Here is a 14,102-nt window from a genome sequence, read left to right as displayed (position 1 = left end):
CTGTGTAAATTAGATTGTTTATAAAAAAAGAGGGGGTACTATGGCCCGTGATATACGGTATATTATTACTACTGATTTACCACTAGGATTTCTATGTATATCATGTGGCCTTCGGCCACATGATAGAGTAGTAGGCATAACAGATAATTGATTGAACGGGATATTTGGTCGGTTACACTAAAATTTGTGGCCAATAAATTTGTTTGTAAATATGTAGACAAAAATACTGACAAAAATAAACAAAACCATAACTATTGGTTGCTTAATCAATCAACGCAAAATTGAAGATTAATGTAACCCGACCAAAAAAGCCGATCGAACAATTATGAACTGGCCTAGTGTAAATCAGTTATGACTGATAATAAAGTTATTGGATATGTATGACGTAATCAACTGAGACCTTTTTTGTGTATCTTATTTATTATTTTATAATAAAGTGATCAAAAAATTTGTATATCACCAATTATAAAGTGACCAAAATTTGTGTATCACTATTATAAAGTGATCAATAACATACGTGAAAATGTCCAGTGCTTACATAGAACATATACAATAACTAATAGTAAATGGTAAAATGGTAATAGCTGGTAATTCTTTACTTTTTTCAGATTCTAAGATTTCACGTTTTAGTTTTATCTTTCATGATCAAGTTTTCCCTTAATCAATATATCTTATCGTCAAGTTATCATCAAATTTTGGGATTTAAGTTGTTTGACGTTTAATAAATCGTATTTTTAGAGAGTTGGCAAAATGCAAATGAATCCAGAAAAAAAGGAAAATTTCCGGACTTGTTTCTGATTTATTAATTTTTTTTTACCGGAACTGCGAAATATATATCTATTACCTCGCCAGATCGTATTTTATTACATAAAGCGCTACCGCTTGAAAGAATAAAGAAAGCAGGTGTAACGCAAATGTCCGCGATAAGCATGCACGTGACCATTACGTTTTCGTTTCTTTTGACCAGACCCCGTTTTTTGATCTACCCTATGATTGTCTATATTTTTAAAATAAAAAAAATAAAAAGATCTACCCTATGAACTTAATATGAATAGACCATTAGTTGTATATATATATAATTTTTTATTATGATCCTTTTGTTCTTTTCTTTTTGTTTTACAACAACATACAATCACAGGTTCACGAGCTGAGTCGATCACAATGCAGAGAACTCTTAACGTTTGATCATGAATTGTGACTTATATAGGACCCAGAAATATATATATGGGGGTCAGGTGGCGAAAAATTTTTTTACTATGAGCTGTACGCAGAGACTTTTTATATGAGTAGTACGCATAATTGACACCTGATATTGAAAATCCTGCAAAAATACGCAAATAAAATTTCAGACATTAAGTTATTAATTATTTTATCATGGCTTCTATATTATTTATAAAACAAAATACTAATGTGAAAAAATAGAATTTACCATTTTTTTAATAATATTTTTCTAAAATTTCACTTTTTAACCCTTAGAAATTTCTTACAATTCGGTTAATTAAATAAGTACGTACAGTAAATATATTATATATATAAGATTAGCCAAATTTAGGTCAAAAATACGCAAACTAATTTTTTACATATAAAAATTTTGATAAAAAATACGCAATCTTGATGACCTAACTATAGATGAAAAATTCTAAAATTGTACGCAAATCAAAACTTTACTCCGTCTAATTCCACTATGATGGCGACGCATCTGTGTACCCTACCCTGTATATATATTTCTGGGTCCTACTTATATACGGGTGCAAGTCCAATTCGAAATATGATCATATAACCAAAACAACATTTGTAAAGCAGAATCCAAAACATATTTACTAGGAAAAAAGGTTAAGCTTTGTTTACATTTACAATCAGAGTTTGGGCATAAATATGATCAGCATAAAATAGAACATTGAAACATTCATTAATGCAAGGTTATTATACGTACATTATCTAGTATAATCGGTATTCTCGACGCTATGGTCCACATTCAGACTTTTCAATTATGATACCCGTATATTTTTGACAATTGAAGATACTGTATTCTCAATCGTGGATAAGATAACCTGACTATTATAATTTAACCATGACTATTCTCTTTTAGATTATGTGCCTAGATGAGATGAGAAGAATAATTAGAAAGAGAATTAATTTATACTGTATATCACTTCTGAGATCAAAAGTCTGTTTGGTAATTTGCAAGAATTTTTTTGTGACAGTAATAGACTCACTAGAGTATGCCTAGTTTGACTTAATTACATTTGATTAGTAAAAAAGGTTCACAGAAAATTATATACTTCTAATACTCAAATTTTGTGGAAGTTTCTTAGAAGGCTTAATAACCATGTTAAATTTACTGTATCATTATAGCTGATACCCGAATATATGAATATTATTATTTTATTTTAGTTAACCTTATCACTTTGCGACTTAATAACTTATCAATTATAGGAATTTACCGGTACCATTTGGTATGAAATTTATGAATTAACAAATTTTCACGTGGTTCAAGAAATTTGCAACCAAAAAAGGAAACCTTTAGTCATGAGGTCATAACATAGCACAAAAAGATTCATTCGACGGGAATTTAAATGAATATTTTCGTAACACGCACCTTTTCTTTGCCCCTATTTTTTAATTTTTTTTGCTTCATTCTAAATTGCTTTCTTTTTTTTCTTTTTACAAAAATTTTATTATATTATATAAAACTTGCAATTAAGTATATTCGCTAAAACAAAATAATCATTAAAACAATAATCGTTATTTTTTAATTATCTATAAATGGATACGTCTAAGCAAAATACAAATATAATAGAAAATAATTCTAAAATTGGTGCTAAAAATTTATGGAAAAGTGTTGAAAGTGAATATCAGGTAAAATTATTATATTTTAAACAATACGAATTTATATCAAAATTTTTTTTAACCGTTTATTTTGATAGTTCCATGCTACGATTTTTTCTACTGAATCAGATGAAACTAGTTTCATTTTTAAAAAAGTAAATATTATGGATTTAGAAAAAAGAAAAGAAGTTTACGGAGTATGTGGATAATGTAATGAACCAGGTACAGGAGATCATTGGTGTCAATCTTGTAATGCTAAAAGATTTAAAGAAAATTTTAAAAATTGGACTAGTGGAAATGAAAATATTGATGAATTGATACAACAATCACAGATTAGTTCTTTGCATTTTTGAATGGATACCTTTTGAAAAATTTGAAAATGTTACTTATATTACTAGAGGTGGTTTCGGTAAAATTTATTCGGCTGAGTGGCCCGAAGGATATATTATGTGTTGGAATATTGAAAATCAAGAATGGGAACGAAATTCAAATGTAAAAGTTGCATTAAAAAGTTTAGACAATTCATTTAATATAAGTAATGACTTCTTAAATGAGGTAATCAATTAAATATTGCTTTAAAATTAAATAATTAATATTCATGTTTCAATACATATTTATAAACAAAATTTCTCTTCTTAATATTGTTAGATTAAATATTATATTTCAGGTCATTTTTATTGTATACATACTGTTATTTGTTATGGAATAACTAAAGATCCAGACACCCATAATTATATGATGGTTTTACAGTATTATGAGAGTGGAAATTTGAGAAATAATTTAATGAATGATTTAGAATATGGGAATAAAATTAGATATTTATTATGGATCATGGATGGACTTTCAACTATTCACGATGATGGAAAAGTTCATAAAGATTTTCATTCAGGCAATGTATTAGTTGATGATGAACTCCCAGCAATTAGTGATTTAGGAATGTGTCAACCAGCAGATGATAATGAGCGAAAAGGAATTTATGGAGTAATACCTTATATGGCACCGGAAGTTTTATGTGGATATAAATATACAAAAGCAGCAGATATTTACTCATTTGGAATAATAATGAATGAACTTATGTCAGAAGAAATTCCTTATAATGATATTTCTCATGATAATAATTTGGCTGTTAAGATATGCAAAGGATTTAGACCAAAAATTTCTGAAGATACACCAAAATTAATTGCAGATTTGATTATTAAGTGTTGGGACGCTAAAGCAGAAAATAGACCAACAGCTAAAGAATTGTTTCAAATATTAAGAGAATATGTAGGTGAAATTAATGTTAAAGATGGTGAAATTTATTCTCAAATAAAAGAATGTGAAAAAATTAAAGAAAATAAATCAAAAAACATAACAAATGAAAATGAATCTAAAAATCTTCAAAACCACCCACAAGCAATTTACACTAGCAGACTTTTAAATTTTAAAAATCTTCCAGAACCAGTAAATTCAATTGATTATTTATCTTCATTTCAAGGTAATTTAACATTTAAAAAGTTTAACATAATTATATAATTCATAATTTATTTATTTATTTATTTTTTAATAGAACCTATTTCATCATCAGTAAATCCAAGTGAGTATATACTTCGCATTATTAAAGATTATTATAATTATTATTATATTAATGGATTTTTATTTATTATAGTTTCTGAACGCTTGGATTGTGAATTAAGTGAATTAGGTGCGATATTTATTTCAATTGTTTTTAAAATATATGAATTATGTTAATTTAATTTAATAATTTTTTTTTAAATAGATCTCAATCAAGATGATGAATGAGCCTTATTAGTATATTTTTTAAATTTTTTGATTTATTATACGTATATTACTTCATTTTTTATAAATTCATTTTTTTTATTTTCATCACTTAATTATTATATTACTTTAACAAATTTTCTTAAATGCAAAAAAATCTATAAAATATAAAATTTAAAAAATTCTATTATACAATATAAAGAGCGGAAGTTGTAAATCGTACGATTTTATTGGATCAAAGAAGAATAAATCCTCCATCGTATCGTCCCTACCTATTTTGTTCTCTATATTAAGTGAGACGAATTGTTTGTTATATACATGAAAATATAGTTAGTTACTCGGTTTAATATTCTTCGACCATATTAATCCTGTACTTAAGTTGATGGATAAATTATTTTTTTGCAAAATAAAAATAATTCCCATGATTCTAGAACTTTAGAACAACGATCCAGCATTACCATTGTTGATGAAATTATTTGATTAAAAAACTAACTAGCTATTATTACCTATAAAAGTATAGAAATACAAATTTTTATTAACTAAATTTATACGATATCCTAGAATAAAAATTATATAAAACAAATGTAAGTAAGTTATATAATTAAACTGGAAAATTTTTGGTCTGTTAACTAAAAAAATATTTTTTGTATTAAATTATTTTTGGTGATTATATTTCGATCGTAAAACAATTTGTATGTACTTCTTCAAACGGCAAAAAACTATTAAAAACTTAATACTACATTAACTTACTTTCTCTATAATAGATTGCGTATTTAATTATAATTATTAACTTGATTTAATTTTTGTTCTTATACATTATAAATATTATTAAACATGCTACCAATACGGTTTAAATCTCTCCAAGTTCTTGGTGTAGTTTGGCGATTTTTTTAGTGCTATAATATCATCATTCATTTTTTCCAATAATTTAAAATTCGGCCAAATATTTTAAACCATAGATGACAATTTGGTTTATTTCGTGATTTCTCTAATAATACGCTACAAGCCTTATTTTGTTGTTGATATGACGTGTTAACAATTTTTTAAAAAAATATTTCGAATTACCGTCCGGATCATGTGCGCAGATCATGAGTAAACCTGGTGAAAAAATCCGCTACAATTTTTTTTATGGGTCGTTACTTTAGAATACAAATGTATAATTTTTTTCTAATATTATATCGTATATTTATCCTTTATCCAAAATTCTCCTATTTCTACTTTAGACCACACCTGAGCATTGTCTAGAGATTTATTATTCGCCTTCCTTTTATATTTTTTTTGAATAGGACTTCAGTCTGTCAAACATCTTATATTTGACATTTTCTTTTTTATCTTCCTTCTCTCCTTCGCCTTTACCTGGCTCTCTCTTGTCTTTTTTTGTTATATTGTTTGCAATTTCCCATTCATTAATTTCTTCACATCTCTCTTTACAGATGCACTTTTCTACGTTATAAACTATTTAATTTACCAATTCTTTGGCCACGTTTTTGAATTCTTTGCCTTGTGATCCTAAAATAAAGAATATTGTTAATTATTCCTTTTATCGTTTCATTTGGCGTTAAATAAATCATTGACTCTTGATTAAATATTTTCACCAGTTTATCTTCCAATGTTCCATTTTGCATCTTCTTGTCACGTCATTTATTTTTTGTTCCATATTATTTAAAGGCTCCACTAAACACATATTAAATGTGTTTTTGTTTCTTTGCAATTCCAAATATGTTTCCAGTTTTCCAATACTCTCTTACATCTAATACAACACGCGCCTTTGTCACGTCTTTATATATGTCTGGATGTCTTTTATTTAAATGATCCAATGTCGGCAGTATGTCCAGAAAACTTTTTATTCTATAACTTGTCAATTTTCTTGTATAGTAATTTTTCGCCATACAAACTACGCTTTATGATTGAACTGATTAACCTGATTCATAAACTTTCTAGGGCTTTCCGTTATTAATCTATAATTCCGGTACAATCTATATTCCCATGATTCTTATATATGCTTGAATTTTTTTCAAATTTAACATTATGTTCCCATCTTTAATGAATTTATATATCCAACACATATTCTTCTATATATCCGTTTCTTTACTATTTATTAGTTTGTACGCGTTACTATATTCTCACAGTCTGGTTTTATTATAATTTTACTGTTCGATGGACATGATATTTACTAACGCAATAACTACTGCTGTCTCTCTAGGTTCAGTATGCTCATTTATTTTTAATTTTTGCGTTAAATTTATCTAACACCTTACCTGTTTCTTCTATTCTAACCATCCTATACCTCTCCTATGATATATCTTCTCTAATCGAGTCATATGTATAAAATATTAAAACACTTTCATTATTATCCACCACCTTTAACCATTTTTCATATAATTCTTTCCTATATTTTCTTCATTACCTATCCTATCTATTAATTCAAATCATTCATTTATTCTTAATATTTCATTTCTATTCTCTTATCAAATATTTATCCCATCTTTCGTAATCTATACATACCCTCTAGTTCTTTATGTTTACTTTTACTTATTTCATAAATATTGATTACTTCTCTACTTACTTGATCTTTTATCATTTTCGTCTTCTAGTTCTCTATACTATCTAGGTACTGCTCCTTTATTACTTCTTCTTGCTTCTCTAGTTATTTGTTGCCATGTCTTTAACTTATTTTCTTTGGTTAATTGCGTTATATACAAGATATTTACTATTTCAAACTCTTGATACTTTTGTTAAGAAATTTCGCGTTCAACATTTCATCTATCGTAATATACCCACCTTTGACTAGTACATGTTCATAATCATTATTATGTGAGTATAATTTATAACATTTTTCTCTAATAATTTTTAACGCTTCTAATAATTGTAATATTTTCCCTATTGTCTGGTATAGGACTAATTTCTTTGAATATACAAGCATTAAACCAAAATATTTCTTTAAATGTTGCTATTTTAATTCTCATGATTGTCCCCACCTACATCTCCAAACAATTTTACATCCTAATACCTCTTATTACATTATTTGGCGTCGATTAACGCTAGACCTAGTTTATTCTTGACAAGTTTTCTATCTAGCTTTTTGCATTCTTCTTCAGATAATATAACAAGAACTTTAGAACATCCGATAATTCGTTTAACCAAAATATTATTCTACATAAAAAACAATGTTCTGAAGATCAAAAATAGGGCAACATTCATTAATACAAAGGTTATACGTACGTTATCTAGTATAATCGTATTCTCGACGTTATAAATCCACTTGAACGACCTTGATCCAACACTCAGACTTTTCAATTATGATAATCGTATATACTTTCAAAGGATTACAATTGAAAGATACAGTTCTTTCAATCGTGGAACAGACTATTTGTAAATAAATATAAAATAAGAATTTGAAATTCAACCATGATGTTTTCTTTTAGACTATGTACCTAAGTGAGATGAGAACATGATAAGAATAATTAGAAAGAGAATTAATTTATTACATGAATGCGAATATCACTAGCACTTACAATTATACTGATATTATCAATCGGAATTTTTTATTATACTAATATTCACGACTAGATTCCTAGTTTGACTTATTTACATTTGATTAGTAAATAAGATTTGTTTTTTTTAAAAGTTTACAGAAAATTATATACTTTTAATGTTCAAATTTTAGGTAGATTTCTTAAAAGACTTATATTATAACATGCTATTGATAGGTTTACAATTAATAATATTTAATCGTAAAACATATCAAAATATCATCAAATACTATCAACGCACCTCCGCAAGTCACATACTAATTGAATTCTCAAATGATAAGCTTATTTATTTATAACGTATTTTGTTAGCTATTATTAGAACAGAATAAGAAAATGTTACAAATAAGAAATATTTATTAAATAAATATATTATTAATTATTTTTAAAACTCTGCAATCTTTTTTCACAAATCGGCTAAAATCTGTGATTACCGTAACTTGAAATTAACACGCAGTTTTTTTTTTTTGCACAATAATAAATATGCATTTATTTCATCCTGGCTATAAACTTTTATTTAATAGCTATGTTAAATTATCGTATCATGATAGCAGATACCGAATATATGAATATTATTATAATGCAATTTTTTTTTTAGTTAATCTTATCATTTTATATTCTTTGACGGCGAGTACATTTTATATTATAGGAATTCAAACATTTTTAAAACATATTTATTACTATACGTTTAATAGAATCTAGATTTTTGAAAAAATAGAGGGGGAAGGGTACGTTAAACAGCAAATAATTTTTATTTATTTTTAAATAGATCTTTAATCAAGACGATGATGAATGAATTTTAGTATTTCAAAATTTTTAGTACTGTAATTTCTTTTTTATCATATATTATTTCATTTTTTATAAATTCTTTTTGATTTTCATCACTTTATTATTATATTATCTTACCGAATTTTCTTTAGAAAAGAAAATGCAAAAAAAAATTATAAAATATAAAAAAATCTATTATACAATATAACGAGCGGGAAGTTGTAAATCGTACGATTTTATTGGATCAATAAATAAATAAATAAATAAAGTACAGAATAAATATACCATTATATCATTCTACTTATTTTGTTCTCTATAATGAGACGTACGAATATTCTTTTGTGATTTTGCCACATTTTTTATAACAAATTCTGTCCTATACTTAATTTGGTAGGCGAAATTACAAATAATCTACGCGATTCCAAAACTATTATACAAAATAATAATAATATTGAGGGTTTTTTAAAAAATTTTATAATGGATGAGTTGATATAATTGAGGCACCTATACAGTTATATACAATACAACCTAATTTATTATTGTTTTATATTATATATTAAAGGATAACGATAAGAAAAAAAAAGGCGCGATTATATTATATATCTTTATTTTCAGATATTTAAATGATCATAGCTTTAGTGATCCACATTTTTTAAAATCTTGCACTTTATCATATGATTTAGTATTACGGCCCTACCACAAGGGACTTCCTAAGAAGCGCACTATGCTCCTCCCATGAAAATTACGCATAGCACCATGCCGTACCACAACCAACCAGCCCTACTATGAGACTACAGCAAAAGCTGGTACTCACAGGCTTACAAAGTAAGCACGCTATGCTCCCACCCAACGCATAGCATCATGCTGCTCCAATAAAGATACCCAAAGCTAAAAATAATAAAGAAATAAAAAAATCATAAAAAAATAAAAAAAAACTGAAAAATAACAAAAAGTGCACTTACCTTCGGTCCTATCGCAGGACTGCAGCAAAAACTGGTACCCACGAGCTTACTAAAAGTAAGCGTCTATGCTCCAACCCTCGCATAGTACTATACCGATCCAAGTTCCCAACCAGCCCTACTGTAAGACTGCAGCAAAAGCTGGTACTCACAGGCTTACAAAGTAAGCACACTATGCTCCCACCCAACGCATAGCATCATGCTGCTCCAATAAAATACCCAAAGCTAAAAATAATGAAGAAATAAAAAAAATCATAAAAATAAAAAATAAAAACTGAAAAATAACAAAAAAGTGCACTTACCTTCGGCCCTATCGCAGGACTGCAGCAAAAACTGGTACCCGCGAACTTACTAAAAGTAAGCGCACTATGCTCCTCCCATGAAAATTACGCATAGCACCATGCCGTACCACAACCAACCAGCCCTACTGTGAGACTGCAGCAAAAGCTGGTACTCACAGACTTACAATGTAAGCACGCTATGCTCCCACCCAACGCATAGCATCATGCTGCTCCGATAAAATACCCCAAGCTAAAAATAATGAAGAAATAAAAAAATCATAAAAAAAAAAAAAAAACTTGAAAAATAACAAAAAAGTGCACTTACCTTCGGCCCTATCGCAGGACTGCAGCAAAAACTGGTACCCGCGAACTTACTAAAAGTAAGCGCACTATGCTCCTCCCATGAAAATTACGCATAGCACCATGCCGTACCACAACCAACCAGCCCTACTGTGAGACTGCAGCAAAAGCTGGTACTCACAGACTTACAATGTAAGCACTCTATGCTCCCACCCATGCATAGCATCATGCTGCTCCATTAAATACCCGAAAGACTACTTAAATATTTCCTTAGACAAACGGCAGTGTAATGCGGAGATGATATGGAAGGTGCGGAATTTCAAGACGAAGAAAGAAAGGGAGAAGGCGAAAGTGCCTGCTACGACACCACTAGATAGTCTTCCGGTAAATATTGCTACACTGCAGACAGATAAAATATACATAAAGTTAGAAAAATGGCGGCCAGTAGATATCAAAACCGAACCTCAATAACCAAGAGGTAATAGTGGACGTGATTAGCAAATGGCGAGTAGGAGGAGACTCGAGCTCAGATTTGGATTCAGAGGACAAAGCCAACAAAGTAGAAGTCACGACCAAAATGCCTCTGAAATGAAATAACATTGCGCCGAAGGAAGCCATTGAAGTCATAAAGGAGTATCGCGTGGACGGGAAAATAAAGCACATACGAAACAAAGTGACTGATGATGCATCCGAAGGTCTAAAGGAGAAGCTGATAGAACTGGAAGAGATTAATACAACAGCTTCTACGTATATAAAATGGGAACACATCAGAACGGAGGCGCTAAACACATTGCGGATCGGGAGTTTGGAAAAGATGAAAGAGTGGGTAATGAAAATGAATAATTTCCTGAGGGACGAAAAGAAATAATGCACGTTGCTGTCGTTGCTCCCCGTCATTCGAAGTCACGTGATTACACGTAAAAAATTTTTCCGATATCAAAGTTTTTCAGGGTGCAACGAGTGCTAAGGTTTGTTTGCTAGTCGACTCGTGGTGTTTAACATAGGAGTCTTGATTTAGTTTGGGGTTTTCAGGGACACATACTAATTTTTTGTTTTGTGGGGATTGGAAATGCGGTGCAATTTATAAAAAAAAAAATATTTCCTTAGACAGACGGTGAAAAGGAAAATTATAAAAATCGACTATAGAGGAAGGGGGAGAGACGACAAAATAAAACGTCCAGAAAGCTGTGGACCTACAAAAGAGAAAGGGGAGAGACGAAAAAATAAAACGTCCAGAAAGCCGTGGACCTACAAAAGAGAAAGCAGAAACGTTTACAGCTGAAACGTTAGTAAACGTTTCGCTAAATAAAAAAAAAAACAAACAGAATTTCGTAAGTTTACCTTCGAAATACTGTCTAGCAGGAGGCGTCCGTAGAGCAGTAAAAAAATTATTTTTTTTTCTTCTTCTTGGTCCTAGACAACAAGAGGACAAGTGAATAAGTGAAAGTGGATAGAGGGTTTTTATAGTTTTTATACTTTATAAATTGTGACTAATATTTACATCATAAAAATTTTTCCATAAAAGATGACTCATAATTATATTGATTATATTGATCGTATGTTACGCGTCGCGTATAATTATTATAATAGGAAATTGTTAACTGATCAAAATCACAATTTGAGGTTCCGATTTCCGCAGATTTAACCGAATATTTTAGTAAATGTGTAAATATAATATAATAATAAATATATTCTAAATGAAATCATTTAATAATTATTCGAAGTGAAGATGACATTTACATCTAAAATCTATGATTACTGACCAAACTTTTTTAAATAACGGTAAGTACATTTTACTTACTAACATTTACATTATAGGAATTCAAACGAGCGTCCTTTCCTGGACCATGGTCTAGTCGTCTAGATGCTTATCCTGGACCATCGATAAAGATTGTTTTGTGTAACATTTGTCTTAGAAAAAATTTCGCGATGTTATTTTTATTTTTAAAAAAGGGAGTGAAGAAAACAAAATTCAACTCCTCAAAGTAATTTTTTAGTGAAACAATTAACAATTTGTCATCTATTAGCCAGCAAACTTTATGTTTTAATATTCGTATTTTATACACAAATAGTAATATATTCTAGAATAGATAGTAAATAAAATTTTGTACTCTTTATTACCTTTATTTATATTTTACATTTTTTGTTACAAAATACAACTCATAATTTCATAAATAAATATAATTAAATAATTATTAAAATATTTCTATCTTTTAGAGTCAGTTCCAAGAGTGTTCCAATGTAAAAATTATGTCAACAGAGTTAATATAGTTGTGAAAATGCCTAAAACAAACTTTAATGAAAAAGGATCGTCAAAATAGAATCAAAATTTTTAGAATTATCAATTTGATCGATACCATTGTATGTTCTCAACCCATCTATTTGAATTGTTTCACTTATCACATCATAAAACCTTTCAATTAATCCTATTGTAGTACTTTTACCACATCCTGATGGTCCAACCAATGCAGCGAATTGACCTGGTTTAATGTTTAAATTAAGACCATTAAGTACTGGTACATTATGACGAATATTTTTGGTTAAACGAATTATCGAATGTTCTAATCTTATTATGGAAATAAAAGAAAAATCAACAAATCATTCGATCAATTGAGACTTCGCACGATCAGTTGATTGAAAAAATCAAGTTTTAAATATGAATGAATACGTTAAAAACAAAAATGTATTTAAAATGATGTGATTGATTAATTCTTTGGCTGAATAATAACATCGAGATTTTTTAAAAATTGATTTTATGATGGATGAGTTGATAAGGACATAAGATTATAATCGAAGCAGGTATACAGTATATACTGTACAGTACAAATTTGCTATTGTTTTACATTATATCTAATAAAAAAAAAGACGCGATTATATGATATCATGCAGCGTGAAAATGACATTACACGAACGTTTAAATATTTTGTAAATAAGCATTCATAGTGTACATTCAAATTTTGCGATTAAATAAGTGTTCTAATTCAATTCGGTATTTACATGTATTGCATTTTTATGTGAAACGTTTTTTAAATTTTCATCTATCTTTATATTAATGAAGTAAAAATAATTAGTTGAGATTCCGTTTTTTAATTTTTTATCAGAAAAATTTTTATCTAAAAAAGGAAATTTATAAATATTTCTTTGTTGTATTAAAAAGGAAATTAACAAAAGAATGAAAATCGGTTGATTTTTTTTCTGAAACTTTTAATTCCAAATCTTATTTACTGCAGAACCAAAAAAAGAAATCTTTAGTCATGAGATAGTTTTAATTCATAACATTAGCACATAAATTCTAAATTAAGGCTTTCATTGATTTAATGAAATTAGGGTAGATTTGCATCCAATGAGGAATATTCAAAAATAAGAATTCCGTAACGCCATTATTTAACTATTTTTTTTTTTCTTTTTTTTTTTTTTGAAACCTCTTTTGAGTCTTTTCTTTATATTAGAATCAAATATCATTGCAATTTAATTATTTTCTTTTTGTTTTCTTAAAAATTATCTTCATCGTAAATTTTGATTTTCTAGTACTTCATTTTAATATCTTGCTTGTTTGAATAAACAAACCACTAGTACGAAATTAGTCGAATTCTGAATTATTTTTATACAAGAATTTAAATATTTTCGCTAAAGCAAGATAACTGCTATAACAATATTCGTTATTTTTTTTTTTTTTA

The 14,102-nt window shown here is 28.2% G+C and overlaps 2 protein-coding genes across 2 annotated transcripts; both read left to right on the top strand.

The window, feature by feature from the left end:
• Positions 1-2,766: 2,766 nt before the first annotated feature.
• On the top strand, positions 2,767-3,038 carry OCT59_004398 (uncharacterized protein; the record flags this gene model as incomplete). The annotated part of the gene is made up of 2 exons (XM_066148249.1): positions 2,767-2,859; positions 2,928-3,038. 2 exons carry the CDS (start codon positions 2,767-2,769, stop codon positions 3,036-3,038), a joined length of 204 nt encoding a protein of 67 aa, XP_065996868.1.
• A 146-nt stretch (positions 3,039-3,184) lies between these two features.
• Positions 3,185-4,857, top strand: OCT59_004397 (uncharacterized protein). The gene is made up of 5 exons (XM_025309225.2): positions 3,185-3,384; positions 3,478-4,306; positions 4,379-4,405; positions 4,478-4,513; positions 4,589-4,857. The coding sequence occupies exons 1-5, from the start codon at positions 3,277-3,279 to the stop codon at positions 4,609-4,611; spliced, it is 1,023 nt and encodes a 340-aa protein (XP_025180701.2). The 5' UTR covers positions 3,185-3,276; the 3' UTR covers positions 4,612-4,857.
• The last annotated feature ends 9,245 nt before the right edge of the window (positions 4,858-14,102 follow it).

Source organism: Rhizophagus irregularis, chromosome 12 (genome assembly GCF_026210795.1).
Source record: "Rhizophagus irregularis chromosome 12, complete sequence".
Lineage (NCBI taxonomy): Eukaryota > Fungi > Glomeromycota > Glomeromycetes > Glomerales > Glomeraceae > Rhizophagus > Rhizophagus irregularis.
This window is presented reverse-complemented; position numbering and strand designations above follow the sequence as displayed.

What these genes read in the sequence shown, in the direction of transcription:
- OCT59_004397 (XM_025309225.2), top strand. Translation starts at nt 3,277, where the DNA reads ATGTGTTGGAATATTGAAAATCAAGAATGGGAACGAAATTCAAATGTA. An exon ending in GTAATGACTTCTTAAATGAG is followed by an intron (nt 3,385 to 3,477) that starts GTAATCAATTAA and finishes TAATATTGTTAG; the next exon opens with ATTAAATATTATATTTCAGG. An exon ending in TTATTTATCTTCATTTCAAG is followed by an intron (nt 4,307 to 4,378) that starts GTAATTTAACAT and finishes ATTTTTTAATAG; the next exon opens with AACCTATTTCATCATCAGTA.